This window comes from Odontesthes bonariensis, chromosome 22, assembly GCF_027942865.1.
Source record: "Odontesthes bonariensis isolate fOdoBon6 chromosome 22, fOdoBon6.hap1, whole genome shotgun sequence".
NCBI classification, from domain to species: domain Eukaryota; kingdom Metazoa; phylum Chordata; class Actinopteri; order Atheriniformes; family Atherinopsidae; genus Odontesthes; species Odontesthes bonariensis.
Window position 1 is genome coordinate 780,626 of NC_134527.1, and position 21,206 is coordinate 801,831.

A 21,206-nucleotide genomic window follows, 5' to 3' on the forward strand; every position below is an offset into this window, starting at 1 on the left:
ATGGCAGTGTTCCTGCTCTTCATTGTTTTCTTCTCCACTTGTGGTTGTAGAGTAGCGCTAACCTTCACGTAGCAGCGCCACCTCTGTGACGGAGAAAACTGCAACTACTGGCGCGCAACGACTTGCGCCACTTTATATAGCGGGCACAAAATCGTGACGTCATCAACACCGCTCATGCTTGTAGACACGGCAACCATGCTAGAGCCTTAAAGATGATGTGTTTCTGTGCAGATCGTGAAAATCCTGAATCTCTACACGCCTCTGAACGAGTTTGAGGAGCGAGTCACCGTGTCCTTCATCAGGAACATTCAGGTGAGTCTGTCTTCAGGTTGTCTTCGGGTTGGTGTTTGATGCAGATTAGGACAAACTGAGTCCTCTTCGTGGCCTTCAGAGCGCGTCTTTAATGTGCCCGTTACCATGGTTTCCAGGATCGCCTCCAGGAGAGGAATGACCCCCCTCAGCTGCTGCTGGACACCAAACACACCTTCCCCGTCCTCTTCCCGTACACGCCGTCTGCTCTCAGCCTGGAGACGCTGCACATCCCCGCCTCCCTCGGCCTGGACTTCCTCATCAGGGTGTGAGGTCCGGCAGGGGGTCCTCAGACTCCCCCTGCCTCTTCTTCTTCTGTCCCTGTGTCCTCTCCCGTCTGACTGTGTTCAACACATTCATGTATCCTTATGAAGGAGCTCTCAGTCTGTTCCAAGTTCTTCAATGTGCCTCAAAGTCCTGGAAGCCATCAGCCCCCCGCTGTTCTGTGCTGTTTAAGGCAGTTTGTACGTCTGCTGAGGGTGAAGCTGATGTTACAGTAAGGTCAGAGGTCAGAGGGCGGGTCAGAGGTCAGATGTGGGGTCAGGGGTCGGGTCAGGGGTCGGGTCAGGGGTCGGGTCAGAGTTCGAAGGTCGGGTCAGAGGTCAGATGTGGGGTCAGAGGTCGGGTCAGAGGTGTGGTCAGGGGTCGGGTCAGAGTTCGAAGGTCGGGTCGGAGGTGGGGTCAGAGCAGAAGGAGGAGCCACAGAAAGTTGAGGGAGAGGATTTAGCTAAAAAACAGATTTCCACATGAATGATGTGAAGCTGCAGCTCTGTTGATCTGTTTCTGAGAAGATTGAAGAAGGTTCCTCTCTCACAGAGAAACTTTAAACCTTCAGCTCGTTCAGCTTAAAGTAGAATTTTTGACCTAATATTTATTCCACAGAACATAATCTCTGTGAATGATCTCTGTTGCACATCACTTTAGCTCTCAGATGTTTCCAATGCCTCAATTAGATTAATTATAATATAAGAAGAAGAAGAAAACTTCCACCGGTGCCCTGAACGGGTTAAACAGGATGAATGGAAACATTCCAGCTATTCCTGGTCTGAGCCCTCAAACAAACCTAATGACCGACTGCGTCTTCCCAAAGATGATTCGTCATCCCAGATATTCCCGGCTATGATTCGTTACCCCAGATATTCCCGGCTATGATTCGTTACCCCAGATATTCCCGGCTATGATTCGTTACCCCAGATATTCCCGGCTATGATTCGTTACCCCAGATATTCCCGGCTATGATTCGTTACCCCAGATATTCCCGGCTATGATTCGTTACCCCAGATATTCCCGGCTATGATTCGTCATCCCAGATATTCCCGGCTATGATTCGTTACCCCAGATATTCTCGGCTATGATTCGTCATCCCAGATATTCCCGGCTATGATTCGTTACCCCAGATATTCCCGGCTATGATTCGTTACCCCAGATATTCCCGGCTATGATTCGTCATCCCAGATATTCCCGGCTATGATTCGTTACCCCAGATATTCCCGGCTATGATTCGTTACCCCAGATATTCCCGGCTATGATTCGTCATCCCAGATATTCCCGGCTATGATTCGTTACCCCAGATATTCCCGGCTATGATTCGTCATCCCAGATATTCCCGGCTATGATTCGTTACCCCAGATATTCCCGGCTATGATTCGTTACCCCAGATATTTCCAAAGATGAAAGTCTCCATTTTCCTCTTGCGGATGTCCACCGCAGCTTTAGTTGTTTATTTCCTGTTGGACTACTTCTTCTCCTGAATTACAACCACTAACAACGTAGCCTACAGCGCCCCCTCTGGTGACTCCACACAGACGAGTTTATTCACCTTTTTTCCAACTTCAGCTTATTGCCTCAGATTCGCTTCACTTGTGAACGGAGACCCAGCTCGTGTTAGAATCTGGCTAAATGATCAACAGCTCCAAAGGTCGCTGATCTGTTTAAAATAACCTCTTCCCAGTGCCAGATCACATGACTGCAGTTCGGTTAGGGTGGAGGATGAACTGTGGATCTTACGTTGACTTTAACGGACAGAGAGAGTAGCTGCTGGGTACCATTGAGTCCAAATTTGCCTTTCTGGGTCTTTTTAAAGCATCAAATGATGATATTTGGACCAAAAGGTGGAGCTGGGTTAGGGTTACCTGGACAGAAATCTGTGAAGCCTTGCTGGAAACTTGCTTTTTGAATGGGAGTCTGTTAAAGCTGGAGATGACATTGTAAAGAACTTCTGATCTGTATTTATATCCGTCAACGTTAAAGTCAACATGAAGTCAGATTTAGTGTTTTAATGTTTTTATTTCATACCTAAAGCATTAAACATGACCTGACTAAGAATAATAACTAAGAAAAAGTACTTTCTGAGCGGTATTTTACCGTTTATTTCCTTGAAAACAATAGAAACAAAGAGTGGTGGGAGGAGCCTGCTCAGGCCACTGGACCCGACCAATCAGAGCAGACTGGGCTTTAGAGGGAGTGGCCTGTGTCACAGGAATCTTTGTGCTATTGGTTTAACAAAGACGGAGATTTTAGCCTATTTTCTGGTCACGTTTCCGTGTTGGAATCGTGTTTCTGAGGCGATCAATCATTAAGAGTTGATTTAAAGTTGAGCTTCAGGTATGCTGGAACAGATTTGGATCCACAGCTTCCCAAACAGACAACAATCCCATATTTACTCGTTTCTGAGGCCTAAAAACACGGATAATATTTCTGCTGAATTTCCAGAAAAGCTGATTTATTTCAGCTGTGATGTGTACAGATGTGTAAATCTCGTTTTTGTCAGAGGATGCTGGAACACTGAGTCAGATTTCTGTAAGATGAAGAATAAATGAAGTAGTAAGCAAGTTTTTTATTAGGGAGAACGGCAGGTTAGGGGGAGAAGAGTAATGCTTCACATGTGTCTGCTGCCTCAGTTAAGAAGAAGAATCAATCATTTTCATTTTGTTTCTACACTTTCAGCTCAGAATTTCACTCTCTTTGACTTTTCCTTTTTATTCTTTCTGTTATTCTGGCACATTTTTATGTGATTATTACATTTTGTGGTGAAACTAATAACTAGAATAGTGAATTTGTTTAAATCTGACATAGTTGATGCTTCCACACGGCTGCATCTTCATGTGAAGCTTTACTCCCGATCATCATTTGTATGTCATTTAGATTTCATTCATCCTGAAAAGAACCTTTTTATGAATGTAACTGTAGTATAAATGAAGTAAAAGTGTGTGATATGTGCAGAATGGGTCTTTCTGTGGATTAAAACAATCCTTCTTCCACTGAAATGTGTATTTTCCTTTAGTTAAAAATCCATTTAACATCCTCAGATCTGCTTTAACTGTTTGTTGGTTTATTCAGTGAAGATGGAACATTCCTGTAAATCAGGGCTCTCAAGTCTCACGCATTGAGCGTGAGACACGCATTTCAACAAGATCACACGCTCACACGCCACACATGCCATTTCTCACGCTGAGAAATGATCAACTTCGTCGCACAGAAATTCTAATGGCCGATACTATAAACGAGTCAATGGCAGGTTACTGTGCGCTCGTACAGCTCAGAACTATAGCTCTGGTACAGCTGTCTTGATTTAGCAACCCATCAGCAAATCACAAAATAGAATTTCTCAGCCAATCAGAAAAGAGAATTTCTTGTTGCCGGGTGAGGTCTGAAATAGCTTTCAGCTGCAAGCTCTTTGTAGACGAGCTGGAGGTGGAAGAGAACCGTCAGGATCATCAGCAGGTCATATCTTCATTTATTTGAATCTTTTATTAGTTACTATAGTTTTCCTACTCTTTGTAAAAGACCAATACCTGCCGGTTAAAGTGTTCGTTGGAGTAGTAGACCTAAATATTCAGCACACACCCTTTGACATGAGCAACTTAATGAAAAATGAAAAATGTGTAGGAGTCAAATTAGGCTTCCATGGTTAATTTTTTTCAAAGGTGACTGGTATGAACAGATTCCCAATAAGGCTATCTACAATTGCCAAACTGGTATTAGTTCTGCTGCACTGAAATGCTGATGCAGAGAGGGTTTTTTCCATGGTGGGGCTCAATAAAACCAAGAGCAGGAACACGTTGGCTCTGAATGGAACTCTGTCATCCATCATGACTGTGAAAATGGCTGACACAGTGCTTTAAATGGGAGCCCCCAATATCATCAAGCATCAAAATCTGCCATAAACACTTACAACAAGACATACATTTTTTTTTTCTTTTGTTAAGACTTTGCATAGGCCTACCTAAAACAATTTATTTTCAAATATAGCAGAATTTAGTGTAAAAGTGAAGATTTGTGATTTTGGTATAAATAAAACAATTTCTTTGTTTTTTAAGTAGCTAGTTTATGGCGATGGGATACTGCAAGGGACCAGCCCCCCCCCAAAAAAAACGAAAGAAACCCCGCCTCGCACACGGCCCGGCCCCTGCCCCGCCCGAATCTCACTCCAAGCAAACTTGAAAACTTGAGAGCCCTGCTGTAAATGTTCTTTATTAAGCACGAAACAACTTGCTGAGATCAAAGAATATACTTTGGAAAAGAAGTCGCAGGGAAACTCGTTTCATCTTTTCATGTTTTTCCTGAGAAAAGTTCTTTTTACACTCAATAACAAAGTATAGAAATGTTTGACTTTAAGGTAGCTGCTGTTTAAACTCCAGTAAACTGTAAACTGTTAGCCGCTACATGCTAACATGCTCATTATAAATGCTAGCATCATTTACTCTGTTAGCATGTTAGCATATATAGCAGTGCAGTAATAAAGCTAATGGAAATGTTTGACTTTAATGTAGCTGCTGTTTAAAGTCCAGTAAACTGTTAGCCGCTACATGCTAACATGCTAACATGCTCATTATAAATGCTAGCATCATTTACTCTGTTAGCATGTTAGCATGCTGGCATGTAGCAGTGCAGGAATAAAGCTAATAGGGGTGTCATAGCAGGTTATCCTTTAACTGTGAGTCACTGCATTTCATCATCTGGGAAACATGAATACACACGTGTCAGATATGAACATCTGAGCCGAGCTGCTGACAACATTGGAAATATTAAAGTGCTATTTTCATTCACAATTTAAAAAAAGGGCCCCCTGTTTGTTTTCTTCCTGGAAAAATCCCCCCCCCCCCCCCCCCCCCCCCCCCCGTCTTTAAGCCTTTAAGGTCCTCTGCTCCCAGAAGCCTGCAGCACCTGATGCTTTGGGCCGGCACCGATCCAGAAAAGCAAAGAAAGCAAAGAAAATGGTTCACATCAGAAAAGGTTTGTATGGATAAAACCAGAAAGTTTCAAGAATCTAAAGAACCCCCAAAACATAAAAACTACAGAAAGATGCTGATGTTAAAAGTGTGTTTGCACAACAAATGTTATGGCACTTTCATTCATATGGCAGCACATTTAAAATAAAGCTAAATGCTAAAAGCTATACGCTACTTTTGGATTAATTTTTGGATTCTGCGTACAAATGAGATTAATGGTGATTATGAACTATTATTATGAGCTATTATCACCCTGATGGTGACAGCAGGAAGCAGCAGCGACTGTTGGCAGAAGAAGAAGAGGGGCTCTGTGAACGATGGGGGGGGCGGTTCCCACAGCAGCTCTCTGTCAGTTGGAGCAGCTGTGGGGGTCCACAGGTAAACCACGAGGCCGTCCGTGGGTTAGCTGTCGCTCAGCTGGCACCACAGAGTCTCAGACTTTAACCTGTTCTGCAGCAACAGGCTGCAGCTGGACTCCAGATGTTACAGGAGCACACCGTGGATCATCTACACCCAGAGGACCCACATTTCACTGACCATGTTCTAGTGCTGCCTGCAGGGTGGTGTGGAGGTTAGCAACCCCCGTCTCATTATTTATGGAACAAAAACTGAGTGGAAAACTAAGTCAATGCTCTGATGAACTGATCAATGCTCTGATGAACTGATCATCAGTCAGTGTGAGCAGCTCTATAAAAGCAGCATTCAGGTGTGTGTTAACACGATGCCAAGGAGGAAAGACATCAGCAATGATCTCAGAGAAGCAGGGTTAAAGGGCCATTTCCAAACTATCTCAACTCAACTTTATTTATAAAGTCCTTTAAAAACAAAGTGCTGAACATGAATAACAACACAAAGGCATAAAACATAAGAACAACGTAAAAACAATTAAAACAATAACAGAAACAGAGTCTCATGCTGGGTTAAAAGCCAGGGAATAAAAATGTGTTTTAAAACGGGTTCTAATGGACAGTGAAGGGGCTCCTCTGAGCCTCCGTTTGGCCCTCGGTGCCTCCAGCTGATCAGCTGACCTGAGGTCAACAGGAGGGGATTCACAGGAGCCGCTGGGACCGAACACCATCACTTCTGTCTTATTCTCGTTGAATTCTAAAAAGTTTAAGGACATCCAGGCTTTAATGTCTTCGAGACACAACAGAAGTGGTTTAAGAGAGAAAGCATCCTTCTTCCTTAGGGGCACATAGATCTGGCTGTCATCAGCATAGCAATGGAAAGAGATACCCCAGGGGCAGCAAGTACAGGGAAAAAAGCATGGGCCCTAAAATTGAACCCTGCGGAACCCCATATGACAGCGGAGCGGGACTCAGAACCACCAAGGCTTACACACATGGTTCTGTCTGCCAGGTAGGACTTGAACCAGTCCAGGGTGATACCAGAGATACCCACTAGGTGCTGCAACCGAGGCACCAAAATGTTGTGGTCCACAGTATCGAAAGCTGCAGTTAAGTCCAGGAGGATGTCATTAAAAACTAAAGCTGACTCTGTGCTATGCAGAGTTTTAAAGCCGGACTGGAAGACCTCCTGGGCATCATGCTCATCCAGAAATGATTTTAGTTGAGTATAAACAACTTTTTCCAAAATTTCTTAAAGAAAAGGAAGCTTGGAAATGGGTCTAAAATGATCAAGCACACCAGGATCCAGACTGGGTTTCTTAAGCAGGGGCTGCACCACAGCATGTTTAAAACTTTGGGGGACAACACCAGAAGACAGACTGCTGTTAATAATGTCCAGAACCGACTGCCCGATACCAGGGAAGACCTCTTTAAAAAAAAGTGAGGTGGGACAGTGTCACAGGGAGAACCTGAAGGCTTAATCTGGCCAACCACATCCTCTAAGGCCTTCAGAGACACAAACAAGTCCAACACAGCCAAGCAAGGAACCGGGTCAGAGGGGTCAGATGCAGGAGTCCATCTGGAGTCTAGTGGCTCTGCTGTCCTGGTCCTTTGGGTTCTGACAGCTGCCTTTGACACAGTGGATCATAAAATTCTTCTGTCTCGTTTGAACACCTGTGTGGGCATTAGAGACGCTGTTTTGAAGTGGTTTTCAGTCCTATCTCTCAGACAGGAGCTTCTCTGTCCAACTGGGCCAGTGCTCTTCGGCCACTTCCCCCCTAAGGAGGCGATGATGTACAAATCTATTTACCCCTAAAGACAAATGAGCGAGCCTCTGTTCAGGCTCTACTACACTGCCTTAAAAATATCCAGCCATGGATGGAGGTAAACTTTCTGTCTTTGAGCAACTGCTGCTACCAGCTGCTGGATCAGGGGTTCACTTAGTTTCTCACTGCTGCTACCAGCTGCTGGATCAGGGGTTCACTTAGTTTCTCACTCACTGCTGCTACCGGCTGCTGGATCAGGGGTTCACTTAGTTTCTCACTCACTGCTGCTACCGGCTGCTGGATCAGGGGTTCACTTAGTTTCTCACTGCTGCTACCAGCTGCTGGATCAGGGGTTCACCTAGTTTCTCTCTCACTGCTGCTACCGGCTGCTGGATCAGGGGTTCACTTAGTTTCTCATTCACTGCTGCTACCGGCTGCTGGATCAGGGGTTCACTTAGTTTCTGACTCACTGCTGCTACCAGCTGCTGGATCAGGGGTTCACTTAATTTCTCGCTCACTGCTGCTACCAGCTGCTGGATCAGGGGTTCACTTAGTTTCTCTCTCACTGCTGCTACCGGCTGCTGGATCAGGGGTTCACTTAGTTTCTCACTCACTGCTGCAACCGGCTGCTGGATCAGGGGTTCACTTAGTTTCTCACTCACTGCTGCTACCAGCTGCTGGATCAGGGGTTCACTTAGTTTCTCACTCACTGCTGCTACCAGCTGCTGGATCAGGGGTTCACTTAGTTTCTCTCTCACTGCTGCTACCAGCTGCTGGATCAGGGGTTCACTTAGTTTCTCACTGCTGCTACCAGCTGCTGGATCAGGGGTTCACTTAGTTTCTCACTCACTGCTGCTACCAGCTGCTGGATCAGGGGTTCACTTAGTTTCTGACTCACTGCTGCTACCAGCTGCTGGATCAGGGGTTCACTTAGTTTCTCACTCACTGCTGCTACCAGCTGCTGGATCAGGGGTTCACTTATTTTCTCACTCACTGCTGCTAACAGCTGCTGGATCAGGGGTTCACTTAGTTTCTGACTCACTGCTGCTAACAGCTGCTGGATCAGGGGTTCACTTAGTTTCTGACTCACTGCTGCTAACAGCTGCTGGATCAGGGGTTCACTTAGTTTCTCACTCACTGCTGCTACCAGCTGCTGGATCAGGGGTTCACTTAGTTTCTCTCTCACTGCTGCTACCGGCTGCTGGATTAGGGGTTCACTTAGTTTCTCACACACTGCTGCTACCAGCTGCTGGATCAGGGGTTCACTTAGTTTCTGACTCACTGCTGCTACCGGCTGCTGGATCAGGGGTTCACTTAGTTTCTCACTCACTCCTGCTACCAGCTGCTGGATCAGGGGTTCACTTAGTTTCTCACTGCTGCTACCAGCTGCTGGATCAGGGGTTCACTTAGTTTCTCACTCACTGCTGCTACCAGCTGCTGGATCAGGGGTTCACTTAGTTTCTCACTCGCTGCTGCTACCAGCTGCTGGATCAGGGGTTCACTTAGTTTCTCACACACTGCTGCTACCGGATGCTGGATCAGGGGTTCACTTAGTTTCTCACTCACTGCTGCTCCCAGCTGCTGGATCAGGGGTTCACTTAGTTTCTCACTCACTGCTGCTACCAGCTGCGGGATCAGGGGTTCACTTAGTTTCTCACTCACTGCTGCTACCAGCTGCTGGATCAGGGGTTCACTTAGTTTCTCACTCACTGCTGCTACCAGCTGCTGGATCAGGGGTTCACTTAGTTTCTCACTCACTGCTGCTACCAGCTGCTGGATCAGGGGTTCACTTAGTTTCTCACTCACTGCTGCTACCAGCTGCTGGATCAGGGGTTCACTTAGTTTCTGACTCACTGCTGCTACCAGCTGCTGGATCAGGGGTTCACTTAGTTTCTCACTCACTGCTGCTACCAGCTGCTGGATCAGGGGTTCACTTAGTTTCTCACTCACTGCTGCTACCAGCTGCTGGATCAGGGGTTCACTTAGTTTCTCTCTCACTGCTGCTACCGGCTGCTGGAACAGGGGTTCACTTAGTTTCTCACTCACTGCTGTTACCAGCTGCTGCATCAGGGGTTCACTTAGTTTCTCACTCACTGCTGCTCCCGGCTGCTGGATCAGGGGTTCACTTAGTTTCTCAGCAGCAGCAGCTTGTTGTTGTCAGAGGACGGAGGAACAGGATGTGGTGACGAGTCATTTCTGAACCAGCCTCACCCTGTTTGCACCTTTCTACAGAACCGGAGGTGGAGGGAGGAGCCGTGTGGCCCCTGGAGCTTCAGAGACTCACTCTGCTGTGGCTTCGCTCACATTCAGCCGTCAGATCTCTCTCTGTGGGTGGAGGTGCGAGGACGTAAATAGACCTTCCATCTGTGCAGCTATGCTGCCTGTGAGGGACATCCTGAATGCTCTTACAGCCGAAGGAACGTGGCCCCGGGGCCCCTTTCACTGCCGGAGGCCTGCAGAGTTGCTGCTGGGCCATTATTTCTGTGCACAATAATCCCAAACCCTGAGAAATAGTTTGTTCTTTGAGCTGCACAGGTCCTAAATGAACCCTTCCCCTCCTGATGGATCCTTTACTTTAACCTTGTAACACCCACAGTTGCAGATATGCAACAAGCTTTTTATTTATGTACATTATTTATTTACATTATAGTTGTATTTACATTACATTATTTGATTTTTTAAATTTACATACATTATATACATTCATGTGTAATATTTTTTTGCATTTTTTATTAGCTTCATGTGCACATTTTTTATTTACATTACATGTTTTGCATTTTATATGTGCTTCACTTTTTCACAACAAAGATCTGTGAAATCTGTTTGATTTGTTCCATCCATATATCCATCCATCCATCCATATATCCATCCATCCATCCATCATCTTCCGCTGCTCCGGGGATCGGGTCGCGGGGGCAGCAGCTTGAGCAAAGAGACCCAGACGTCCCTGTCCCCGGCCACTTCCTCCAGCTCTTCTGGGGGGACCCCGAGGCGTTCCCAGGCCAGCCGAGAGACATAGTCTCTCCAACGTGTCCTGGGTCTTCCCCGGGTTCTCCTCCCAGTGGGACGGGCCCGGAACACCTCACCGGGGAGGCGTCCAGGAGGCATCCTGACCAGATGCCCCAGGAGGCATCCTCACCAGATGCCCCAGGAGGCGTCCTAACCAGATGCCCCAGGAGGCGTCCTAACCAGATGCCCCAGGAGGCATCCTAACCAGATGCCCCAGGAGGCATCCTAACCAGATGCCCCAGGAGGCATCCTAACCAGATGCCCCAAGGAGGCATCCTAACCAGATGCCCCAAGAGGCAATATAACCAGATGCCCCAGGAGGCATCCTAACCAGATGCCCCAGGAGGCGTCCTAACCAGATGCCCCAGGAGGCAATATAACCAGATGCCCCAGGAGGCATCCTAACCAGATGCCCCAGGAGGCGTCCTAACCAGATGCCCCAAGGAGGCATCCTAACCAGATGCCCCAAGAGGCAATATAACCAGATGCCCCAGGAGGCATCCTAACCAGATGCCCCAGGAGGCATCCTAACCAGATGCCCCAGGAGGCATCCTAACCAGATGCCCCAAGGAGGCATCCTAACCAGATGCCCCAAGAGGCAATATAACCAGATGCCCCAGGAGGCATCCTAACCAGATGCCCCAAGGAGGCATCCTAACCAGATGCCCCAAGAGGCAATATAACCAGATGCCCCAGGAGGCATCCTAACCAGATGCCCCAGGAGGCGTCCTAACCAGATGCCCCAGGAGGCGTCCTAACCAGATGCCCCAGGAGGCGTCCTAACCAGATGCCCCAGGAGGCATCCTAACCAGGTGCCCCAGGAGGCGTCCTAACCAGATGCCCCAGGAGGCGTCCTAACCAGATGCCCCAGGAGGCATCCTAACCAGATGCCCCAGGAGGCATCCTAACCAGATGCCCGAGCCACCTCATCTGACTCCTCTGGATGTGGAGGAGCAGCGGTTCTACTCCGAGCCCCTCCCGGATGACCGAGCTTCTCACCCTATCTCTAAGGGAGAGCCCAGACACCCTGCGGAGGAAACTCATTTCGGCCGCTTGTATTTGCGATCTCGTTCTCTCGGTCACTACCCACAGCTCGTGACCATAGGTGAGGGTAGGATCTCGTTCTCTCGGTCACTACCCACAGCTCGTGACCATAGGTGAGGGTAGGATCTCGTTCTCTCGGTCACTACCCACAGCTCGTGACCATAGGTGAGGGTAGGATCTCGTTCTCTCGGTCACTACCCACAGCTCGTGACCATAGGTGAGGGTAGGATCTCGTTCTCTCGGTCACTACCCACAGCTCGTGACCATAGGTGAGGGTAGGATCTCGTTCTTTCGGTCCCTACCCACAGCTCGTGACCATAGGTGAGGGTAGGATCTCGTTCTTTCGGTCACTACCCACAGCTCGTGACCATAGGTGAGGGTAGGATCTCGTTCTTTCGGTCACTACCCACAGCTCGTGACCATAGGTGAGGGTAGGATCTCGTTCTTTCGGTCACTACCCACAGCTCGTGACCATAGGTGAGGGTAGGATCTCGTTCTTTCGGTCACTACCCACAGCTCGTGACCACAGGTGAGGGTAGGATCTCGTTCTTTCGGTCCCTACCCACAGCTCGTGACCATAGGTGAGGGTAGGATCTCGTTCTTTCGGTCCCTACCCACAGCTCGTGACCATAGGTGAGGGTAGGATCTCGTTCTTTCGGTCACTACCCACAGCTCGTGACCATAGGTGAGGGTAGGATCTCGTTCTTTCGGTCACTACCCACAGCTCGTGACCATAGGTGAGGGTAGGATCTCGTTCTTTCGGTCACTACCCACAGCTCGTGGCCATAGGTGACGGTAGGATCTCGTTCTCTCGGTCCCTACCCACAGCTCGTGACCATAGGTGAGGGTAGGATCTCGTTCTTTCGGTCACTACCCACAGCTCGTGACCATAGGTGAGGGTAGGATCTCGTTCTTTCGGTCACTACCCACAGCTCGTGACCATAGGTGAGGGTAGGATCTCGTTCTTTCGGTCACTACCCACAGCTCGTGACCATAGGTGAGGGTAGGATCTCGTTCTTTCGGTCCCTACCCACAGCTCCCGACCATAGGTGAGGGTAGGATCTCGTTCTTTCGGTCCCTACCCACAGCTCGTGACCATAGGTGAGGGTAGGATCTCGTTCTTTCGGTCACTACCCACAGCTCGTGACCATAGGTGAGGGTAGGATCTCGTTCTTTCGGTCACTACCCACAGCTCGTGACCATAGGTGAGGGTAGGATCTCGTTCTTTCGGTCACTACCCACAGCTCGTGACCATAGGTGAGGGTAGGATCTCGTTCTTTCGGTCCCTACCCACAGCTCCCGACCATAGGTGAGGGTAGGATCTCGTTCTTTCGGTCCCTACCCACAGCTCGTGACCATAGGTGAGGGTAGGATCTCGTTCTTTCGGTCACTACCCACAGCTCGTGACCATAGGTGAGGGTAGGATCTCGTTCTTTCGGTCCCTACCCACAGCTCGTGACCATAGGTGAGGGTAGGATCTCGTTCTTTCGGTCCCTACCCACAGCTCGTGACCATAGGTGAGGGTAGGAACATAGATTGACCGGTAAATCGAGAGCTTGGCCTTCTGGCTCAGCTCCTTCTTCACCACGACGGGCCGGTGCAGAGCCCGCATCACTGCAGACGCCGCACCGATCCGCCTGTCATGTCTGACCTCACACATCTGTCTGAGCTCACACATCTGCCTGACCTCACACATCTGTCTGAGCTCACACATCTGTCTGATCTCACACATCTGCCTGACCTGACACATCTGCCTGACCTCACACATCTGCCTGACCTCACGGATCCTGAGCTGCTGGTGGCCACTCACTTCCTGGTGGAAATGATGACTTCACCAACAAGCCATCAGAGTCTGATGAAGTGAAACATTCTCACCATCTGACTGAAACACTTTACTTTAAAGTGAAGTCACTTTACAGAAGAGCAGCAGGTGGAGGCCGGCTGGATGGAGTTTAACTGACTGGATGCATCTCTGGAGCAGTTTAAAGGGACAGTTCGCCTCTTTCGACATGAAGCTGTATGACATCCCATATCAGCAGCATCATTTCTGAACATCTTCTTACCCCCTGCTGCGTCCTGTGAGCAGAGTTCCAGCCTCGTTTTGGTGTTGATGAAGGTAGTCCGGCTAGTTGGCTGGGGTTTAAAAAATAAAGAGTTTTGCTTCTCAGAACAATATGCGTTCAACAGAGTAATACATTTGCATCACAAAATGGTTCTCCAGGAAAAAGTCAGACCTTTCCTTTCCTTTACCTGCTGTGCAGACCGAGCAGCAAACACCGTAACAGGCAGCAGGCTGTGATACGAAGGGAGAGAAAATAGGGCCAAGAGATTGTGAGCTCTGACTTTTTCCTGGAGAACCATTTTGTGATGCAAATGTATTACTCTGTTGAACGCATATTGTTCTGAGAAGCAAAAGGCTTTATTTTTTAAACCCCAGCCAACTAGCCGGACTACCTTCATCAACACCAAAACGAGGCTGGAACTCTGCTCACAGGACGCAGCAGGGGGTAAGAAGATGTTCAGAAATGATGTTGCTGATATGGGATGTTACACAGCTTCATGTCAGAAGAGCCGAACTGTCCCTTTAAAGAGGCGAACTGTCCCTTTAAATGACTCTTAATGCAGAGCCGCTTCAGAGCCGCTTCAGCTCGCTGAAGAGGCCGATAAAGCAGATACAGAAATGAGCAGTGAGCATCCTGAAGTCATGCTGGTGTTGCACGTGTCGTGCACATGCAGGTGAGGTTCTCTCCTCTTCTCCCAGCATCTGAACCCCGGCAGGATCCAGAACCACAGCCTGGAACCAGCTGCCTCGTCAGATTCCCATCGCAGCCTGAGAGGGAGGCGACCGAGCACATGAAACCGCAGCTGAAGAAGTTTGTGATGCCGAGCGGAGATAAGAACCTCAGGCGTGTGGTTTCCGGGGGCGGGGAGCCCCTCCTCCCAGATGAGCTGCAGGTTTGCATCCTGGCTGAGGCACCGCGGGGGGTCGGACAGCCAGCCTGTTCCACACAACTCGTCTTTTTCTTCCCTTCCATGATTTTTCTCGCCAAAGAGAGCAGCACACAAACCACAGCTGCCGCCCACTCAGAGTCTCACACCCCCCGCAGCTCATCACACTATGGAAGCACAGCAGCAACAGTCTGACACGCCGCTGCTCAGTAACGTGCACGGAGAACTCTTTCTTTCTTTCAAAAATATTTTTAGTGAATTTTCCATATCAACAGCAACGTGAGGGCACATCCAGCATAAAGAGTAGAAGTAATAATAAATAAATGAAATAAAGTAAAAACGAATCAAACACGTTAGGTATATAGATGGTAATAATGCAAAGGTCATACAGAGTAATTTTTTTCTTCTTTTAAAGGACCCAAACAAAGCAATTTAAATAGAAGTCATGAGAAAAACAAAAAACAAACACAACAGAACACTGACTAAAGACAAAACAAACAATAAAACAAACGAAAAAAAATGACAAACACAAACACACGGAAAGCACAAAGAGGAGGGGAAGGGATTTTTTGGGGGGTGGGGTTCAAGTTGCATATTTCAATGAGCGTCCTCAGGGTAAATATTTATAGTTTGTCAGCTGGTTAATCACTCTATTTGAAGTCCATCTAATTGCTTAACGAACACTGGAACCTGAACTCTCCTCCCGTTTCACCGGGTCAAAGTCGCTTTCCTTACATTTGGAGAAGATTAAATTTGCAGTAAGAGGCTCAGAGACAAATTTCAGTCAGTCTGGGAACCTCTTCTGTCATACTTTATTAATCTTCAAGAACTTCCAACACACTGACAGACTGAGCTGGAAGATGTCAGTGGTCTGTGGAGTCTTGGCCCGGCATGCAGAGCTCTGTAGGCATGCTATCCCTCATTGAAATCCTTTTTAGTTAATTTGTGTCTTAATTGTATGCAGGTGTATCTATTTATAGTTGCCTGTTACTAAAACCTTCTTCTTCTTATTATTATTATTTTTGGTCCAGTCGGGGTGGGTGAGAGGGTGTTCTGTGTGTTTAAAAAAAATGAAAAAATAAAAAGATAAATCTTATGTAACCTTACCGATAAGTCATAGTAACTACTCTTGTTTCTTTTTCTCAATAAAAAGATAAAAAAAATAAAATTAAAAAAAAGTCGCTTTCCTCAGATAATCCTCATCTTTAGGAGGAAAGCTCTGATCACGTGTTGCTGAGCTCCCCGCAGCAGGTGGGCGGAGCCACGGCTGGGGGCGGAGCTCCCTGGAGCTGGTGGGCGGGGCCACAGCTGGGGGCGGAGCTCCCTGCAGCAGCAGGGCGGAGCCACAGCTGGGCGGTGTGGTGGGAGTTTCTCTGAAGGTTTGCTTACCTTCCTATGACATCTGATGAGTACGGAAGAGTATTAGGGCCAGGCATAAGAAAATATATTTATATTTTGCCTGTCGAGAATAAAGTGGAAATGTCGAGAATAAACTTGACATTTCAAGATTGAAGTCAAACTCTTGAGAAGAAAGCGTTAGCGCACATGCTGCCCATACAAAATGCCTTGTCTTGATGAATTGGTGACATTGTACTTCAAAATTTAATAATAAGGAAATCATTTGTCTTTTAGCGCATAAGCATAGAATAGTTATAAGTGTACGGACTTTGAAGAGATTTTGCCGAAAACTACGTATGTTCAGAAGGAGAAATCCACACAAACTTGGACGAGGTGGCCGCATTCGTGCAAACTGAAATAGCTGGTAATGGACAGATGCAAGGGTATCGATGGCTACATATGCGTGCAATACAGAGAGGATACAAGATACAATAAGACAATTGATGAAGTTGATGGATCCTGTATGCCTAGGACACACTCTGGTATGGCGGCCAGTTGCTTAATTTGACGATGGACCAGAGGAGTTGACTTTTTTCTCGAAAATTCGACTTTAATCTCGACATTTCGATTTATTCTCAACAGGCAAAATATTATTATTTTTTCTTGTGCCTGGCCCTAATACTCTTCCGTAGATGAGAAATGAAATAGAGACCTTTCTATTTTTCTGCCGGCCTTGTGTTTATTTTCTTCTGCAGAAGGGTTCGTGGTGACTCAGGACAAAGGGAATCAGAAGCATTTATACCTGAGGGGGCTTTGTTCTTTCAGGTGTGTCTTCTTCCACCGTCACCTTGCCACCCCCCCAAAAAATAAATAGAAATTTTGGTTTGTTGCTTATTTGCAACACCAGGCATAATGGTCAATAATAAGATAACAACAACACAGTAATATAACAGTGAAAAAACAATGTTTTTTTTTTCCCCCTTTTTTTTTAACATATTTATTTATATAAAGGATCCTTGGTCCGTAGTGAATATGGACTAACCAGCATTGGGGGAATAAAGATGCTATCTCAGCTGGTTAATTGAGTCAAACGGTTTGTAGCATATATGCGACAATAGGCTTTAAAAGATAAATATTCTAAAACAATTGTTGTGTGGGTGTTAATTAAGAGACAAATGGTTTGCAGACAGAATTTACAGCGTCTGAATGAGCTCATTCGTCCTGTTCACTTGGACAAAGATCAGAAAGGAAGGAACCGTTCAGAGCTGCATTTCTCCTCAGATACTCAGAAGAGCTGCTAAACTCTTCTGATTTCTGCCGTTTCCTGATGGAGTAAATATGAGGGATGGTCGCCGGGCCGATGTGGAGATGAGCGATGAAGAACTCTGCTGACACGGACTTAGTCGAACACAGAAACCTTTATTGCAGTCATCAGGTCCGTCTCGAATTTACAGAAAAGATGCATCAAATCTGGAGAGAGTGGCTCGATTGGTGGATGGAAGCCCCTCAGCTTTTTCTGGGGGGGGGGGGACCCATATTTAACGGGAAATGGTCAAGGTCCTTACTGTCACGCCATGGGACTCATGTCTTAAGTTTCATGTTTTAGGTTACGTTTTGGTGTTCAGTTTATGTCCAGGTTTTGCTTTTCAGTCTCTCTCAGGTCATTAGTTTCATTCACGTCAGCTGCACTCATCAGTTCCCCACAGTCCTTAGGTTCCCTGTTTGCTTTCAGTTATTGAGAGATCCTTGCACCATACATGTGCACCTTCACGCCACGTCTTGTCTTGTCTTGTCTTTCGGAGTTAAGTATTTATCCATGCCATGCTAAGTTGTTTGTTTTGCTCACAGACGGCCTTTTTGTACCATTTTTTGTGAATAAAATCCCAGTTTGCTTTCATCCTCAAAGTCTGCATCCGCGTCCTACCTCACCACCCCTTACTGACACTTTCTTTTCCAGGCATCTGGCCAAGAGACAATGGAATACATGCCTTTGGAATGTAATTTTCCTTCGAATCTCCTTATTAGACTTTATGTTATCTCTAGTTGAAACACGTGCACTCCATGGCCGGTACGGGGACGCGTACCTGGGATGGTGTTTATCAGCAGCTGGTGTCAGAGGTGACGGACGTCCTGCTCTCAGCCGGCTGACGCCTCAGAGCTGCAGCTCGTAGTAAATCAGACTGATGTGTTCTTACTGACCTGATCTGAAAACAAACCAGATCACTGGAGCAGACAGGAAGTGGTTTCAGCTTTCTGGTTATTCTCTCAGCCTCCCGCTCGCTGTGTGACAGAGTAAAGCTTCTCAGCGTTCCCTCAGAGATGCGTTTCATCAGAAACGTGTGGTCAGGTCTGCTGACAGAGTTCTGCTGAAGACCGAGCTGAATGTGAGGTGTCTGCAGCTCCTGCAGCTCACTGTTCCAGGCAACAGGCTCATCAGGCAACAGGTTCATCAGGCAACAGGTTCATGAGGCAACAGGCTCATCAGGCAACAGGTTCATCAGGCAACAGGTTCATCAGGCAACAGGCTCATCAGGCAACAGGCTCATCAGGCAACAGGCTCATCAGGCAACAGGCTCATCAGGCAACAGGCTCATCAGGCAACAGGTTCATCAGGCAACAGGCTCATCAGGCAACAGGCTCATCAGGCAACAGGTTCATCAGGCAACAGGTTCATCAGGCAACAGGTTCATCAGGCAACAGGCTCATCAGGCAACAGGCTCATCAGGCAACAGGTTCATCAGGCAACAGGTTCATGAGGCAACAGGCTCATCAGGCAACAGGTTCATCAGGCAACAGGTTCATCAGGCAACAGGCTCATCAGGCAACAGGCTCATCAGGCAACAGGCTCATCAGGCAACAGGCTCATCAGGCAACAGGTTCATCAGGCAACAGGTTCATCAGGCAACAGGTTCATCAGGCAACAGGCTCATCAGGCAACAGGCTCATCAGGCAACAGGTTCATCAGGCAACAGGTTCATCAGGCAACAGGCTCATCAGGCAACAGGCTCATCAGGCAACAGGCTCATCAGGCAACAGGTTCATCAGGCAACAGGTTCATCAGGCAACAGGCTCATCAGGCAACAGGCTCATCAGGCAACAGGCTCATCAGGCAACAGGTTCATCAGGCAACAGGTTCATCAGGCAACAGGTTCATCAGGCAACAGGCTCATCAGGCAACAGGTTCATCAGGCAGCTCATTTCCACTGAGAAGATGCTCCGGGACACATTTAGGTTTCATTTCCCAAATTCTGCACGACTTCACTAAAACTGAAACAGCTCCTGCAGCTCGTGCACATTCCACGTGCACTGAGTGGAAACCTCTGCTGTGAACTGTCTCTACTTATAATTGAAGCGTCCTCGTCTGCATTTAAGCCAGATTCAGATCTTTCAGCTTAACTCTGATGATTTTCTGACCCTAACAAAGCAGTTGTTATGCTTAACCTTGTAGCACCCACAGTTGCAGATATGCAACAAGCTTTTTATTTATTTACATTATATTTTTATTTATATTACATTATTTGATTTTTTTAAATTTACATACATTATTTACATTCATGTGTAATATTTTTTACATTACATTTTATGTGCCGACAGTTGTCACAGCATCATTTTCTTGGCTCAGTGAGTTACACTCTGCTCTGCGGTGCTCTGTTCTAGTTCCTTCTGCTCTCGTTTGGTGTGCTCTGCTTTGTCCACCTTTCACAGCGCTAATGGGAGCTCAGCTCTCCAAATTGTATTATTATCATTATTTTTTTATTAGCTTCATGTGCACATTTTTTATGTACATTACATTTTTATTTACATTACAAGTTTTGATCTGTGAAATCTGTTTGATTTGTTGTTGAATGGAAAGTTTATGACGGTTGCGTTCCGCACTTTGTATTAAGAATGTTCTATAAAGGTTTATTATATACATTTTATTGTGGTAGCAGCAGTTACTGGTGAACTTTCACTTTACCTTTTTTGCCAAACGATCTGGAGAGAATGACTTGGTTTTGTAAACAAAATTAATCAGGAAAGCCCACAGTTGCAAATATGCAACATTGCCTAAAATGATCAAAAATAGCCCAATTCAGAAAAATTCCAAAAATATTGGTTTATTCCCACCCAAAAAGATGCAAGAAGAGCCAAAATTATTTTTTTCAATGATTATTCATATGCTTGGGTACTACAAGGTTAAAGATGAACCAATAGGAACCTGAAACCAAACAAAGTTTGTTTCCAGAGCACACATATTCTGGCTGGTGTCCACAGAAAGACAGAGATTTGTGGAAATTAAACATTAACGGTAGGCGTCCATTGTTCCGTCAACTTAACTCGCCGGATCGGATGCCTAGTGTCGCCGTGTTGCTACTACAGTGGGCGTGTATACGAAGTTGTAGATAGAACATACGGCAGAATGGCTCCGGGGGAAAGTAAATAACTTGTGATTTTAACCAACCGAAGTTTCTCCCTGTAAAAATTTGAGTTTTGGAGGGAAATTAATGTGTATAAATCGTCAGCAATGGAACATTATTTCATATTGCACCATGGATGTGGATCTGCGAGCGAGGAGAGCTGCTGCTGCTGCTGCTGCGACACAGGAGATCTCCTTCTCGCTGCATCACCTGTCCCTGCACCTTTTCTCTGATTTAAAAATGAAACATGAACAAGACATCTTTTGAAAACATGGCCATGGGTGTGATTTGGTTCTTTTGTTGAAATGAATGCCTATCACAATTATTGATAACGTTTAATCCACTACTCCACCTCTGCCCATGAAAGAATTTGATGCACTGGATTGAACCTCTATTCCTTGATGGTCATTACTTTACTGCAAAAGTGGAGATGCTCACACAATTGCCTGATGTTTTAGGTGTGTTTATTCGCCTACAATCGTTTTAGCACAGCCATACTGGCCACTACTGCTGTTCATTTTGCCCGCAATAGCAATGACATGAGCAATACCCGAAACGTTCAGGGGTGAATAAACAAAGGGAAAAAAAAATACATGGTCTACTGTCATTGGGTAACGCACTCCGTCTGCCGTGGCAAATTTGCATAAACTTCGAGCGAGCCCAACTTTTTTGACGTGCCGCCGGTCCCCCGCTCGCCGTGCCGGAATCCCAGCATGCTTTGCGAGCACGGCGACAACGATCGGCCGGATTTCATTGAAAATGAACTGAATGCGTTGGATACGGCTTGCGTTGACGGAACAATGGACGCCTAGCGTA

At 46.8% G+C, this 21,206-nt stretch overlaps 1 protein-coding gene across 3 annotated transcripts in view; it reads left to right on the plus strand.

Moving 5' to 3' along the window:
- Window positions 1-3,575, plus strand: part of myo5b (myosin VB) — a 57,143-nt gene extending 53,568 nt beyond the window's left edge. For all 3 annotated transcript variants that reach the window (XM_075456309.1, XM_075456311.1, XM_075456310.1), the window contains exons 38-39: window positions 232-312; window positions 429-3,575. In XM_075456309.1, the coding sequence (XP_075312424.1) occupies window positions 232-312; window positions 429-581 (234 nt within the window). In that variant the 3' untranslated portion in view covers window positions 582-3,575. The remainder of the gene's footprint in view (window positions 1-231; window positions 313-428) is intronic.
- The last annotated feature ends 17,631 nt before the right edge of the window (window positions 3,576-21,206 follow it).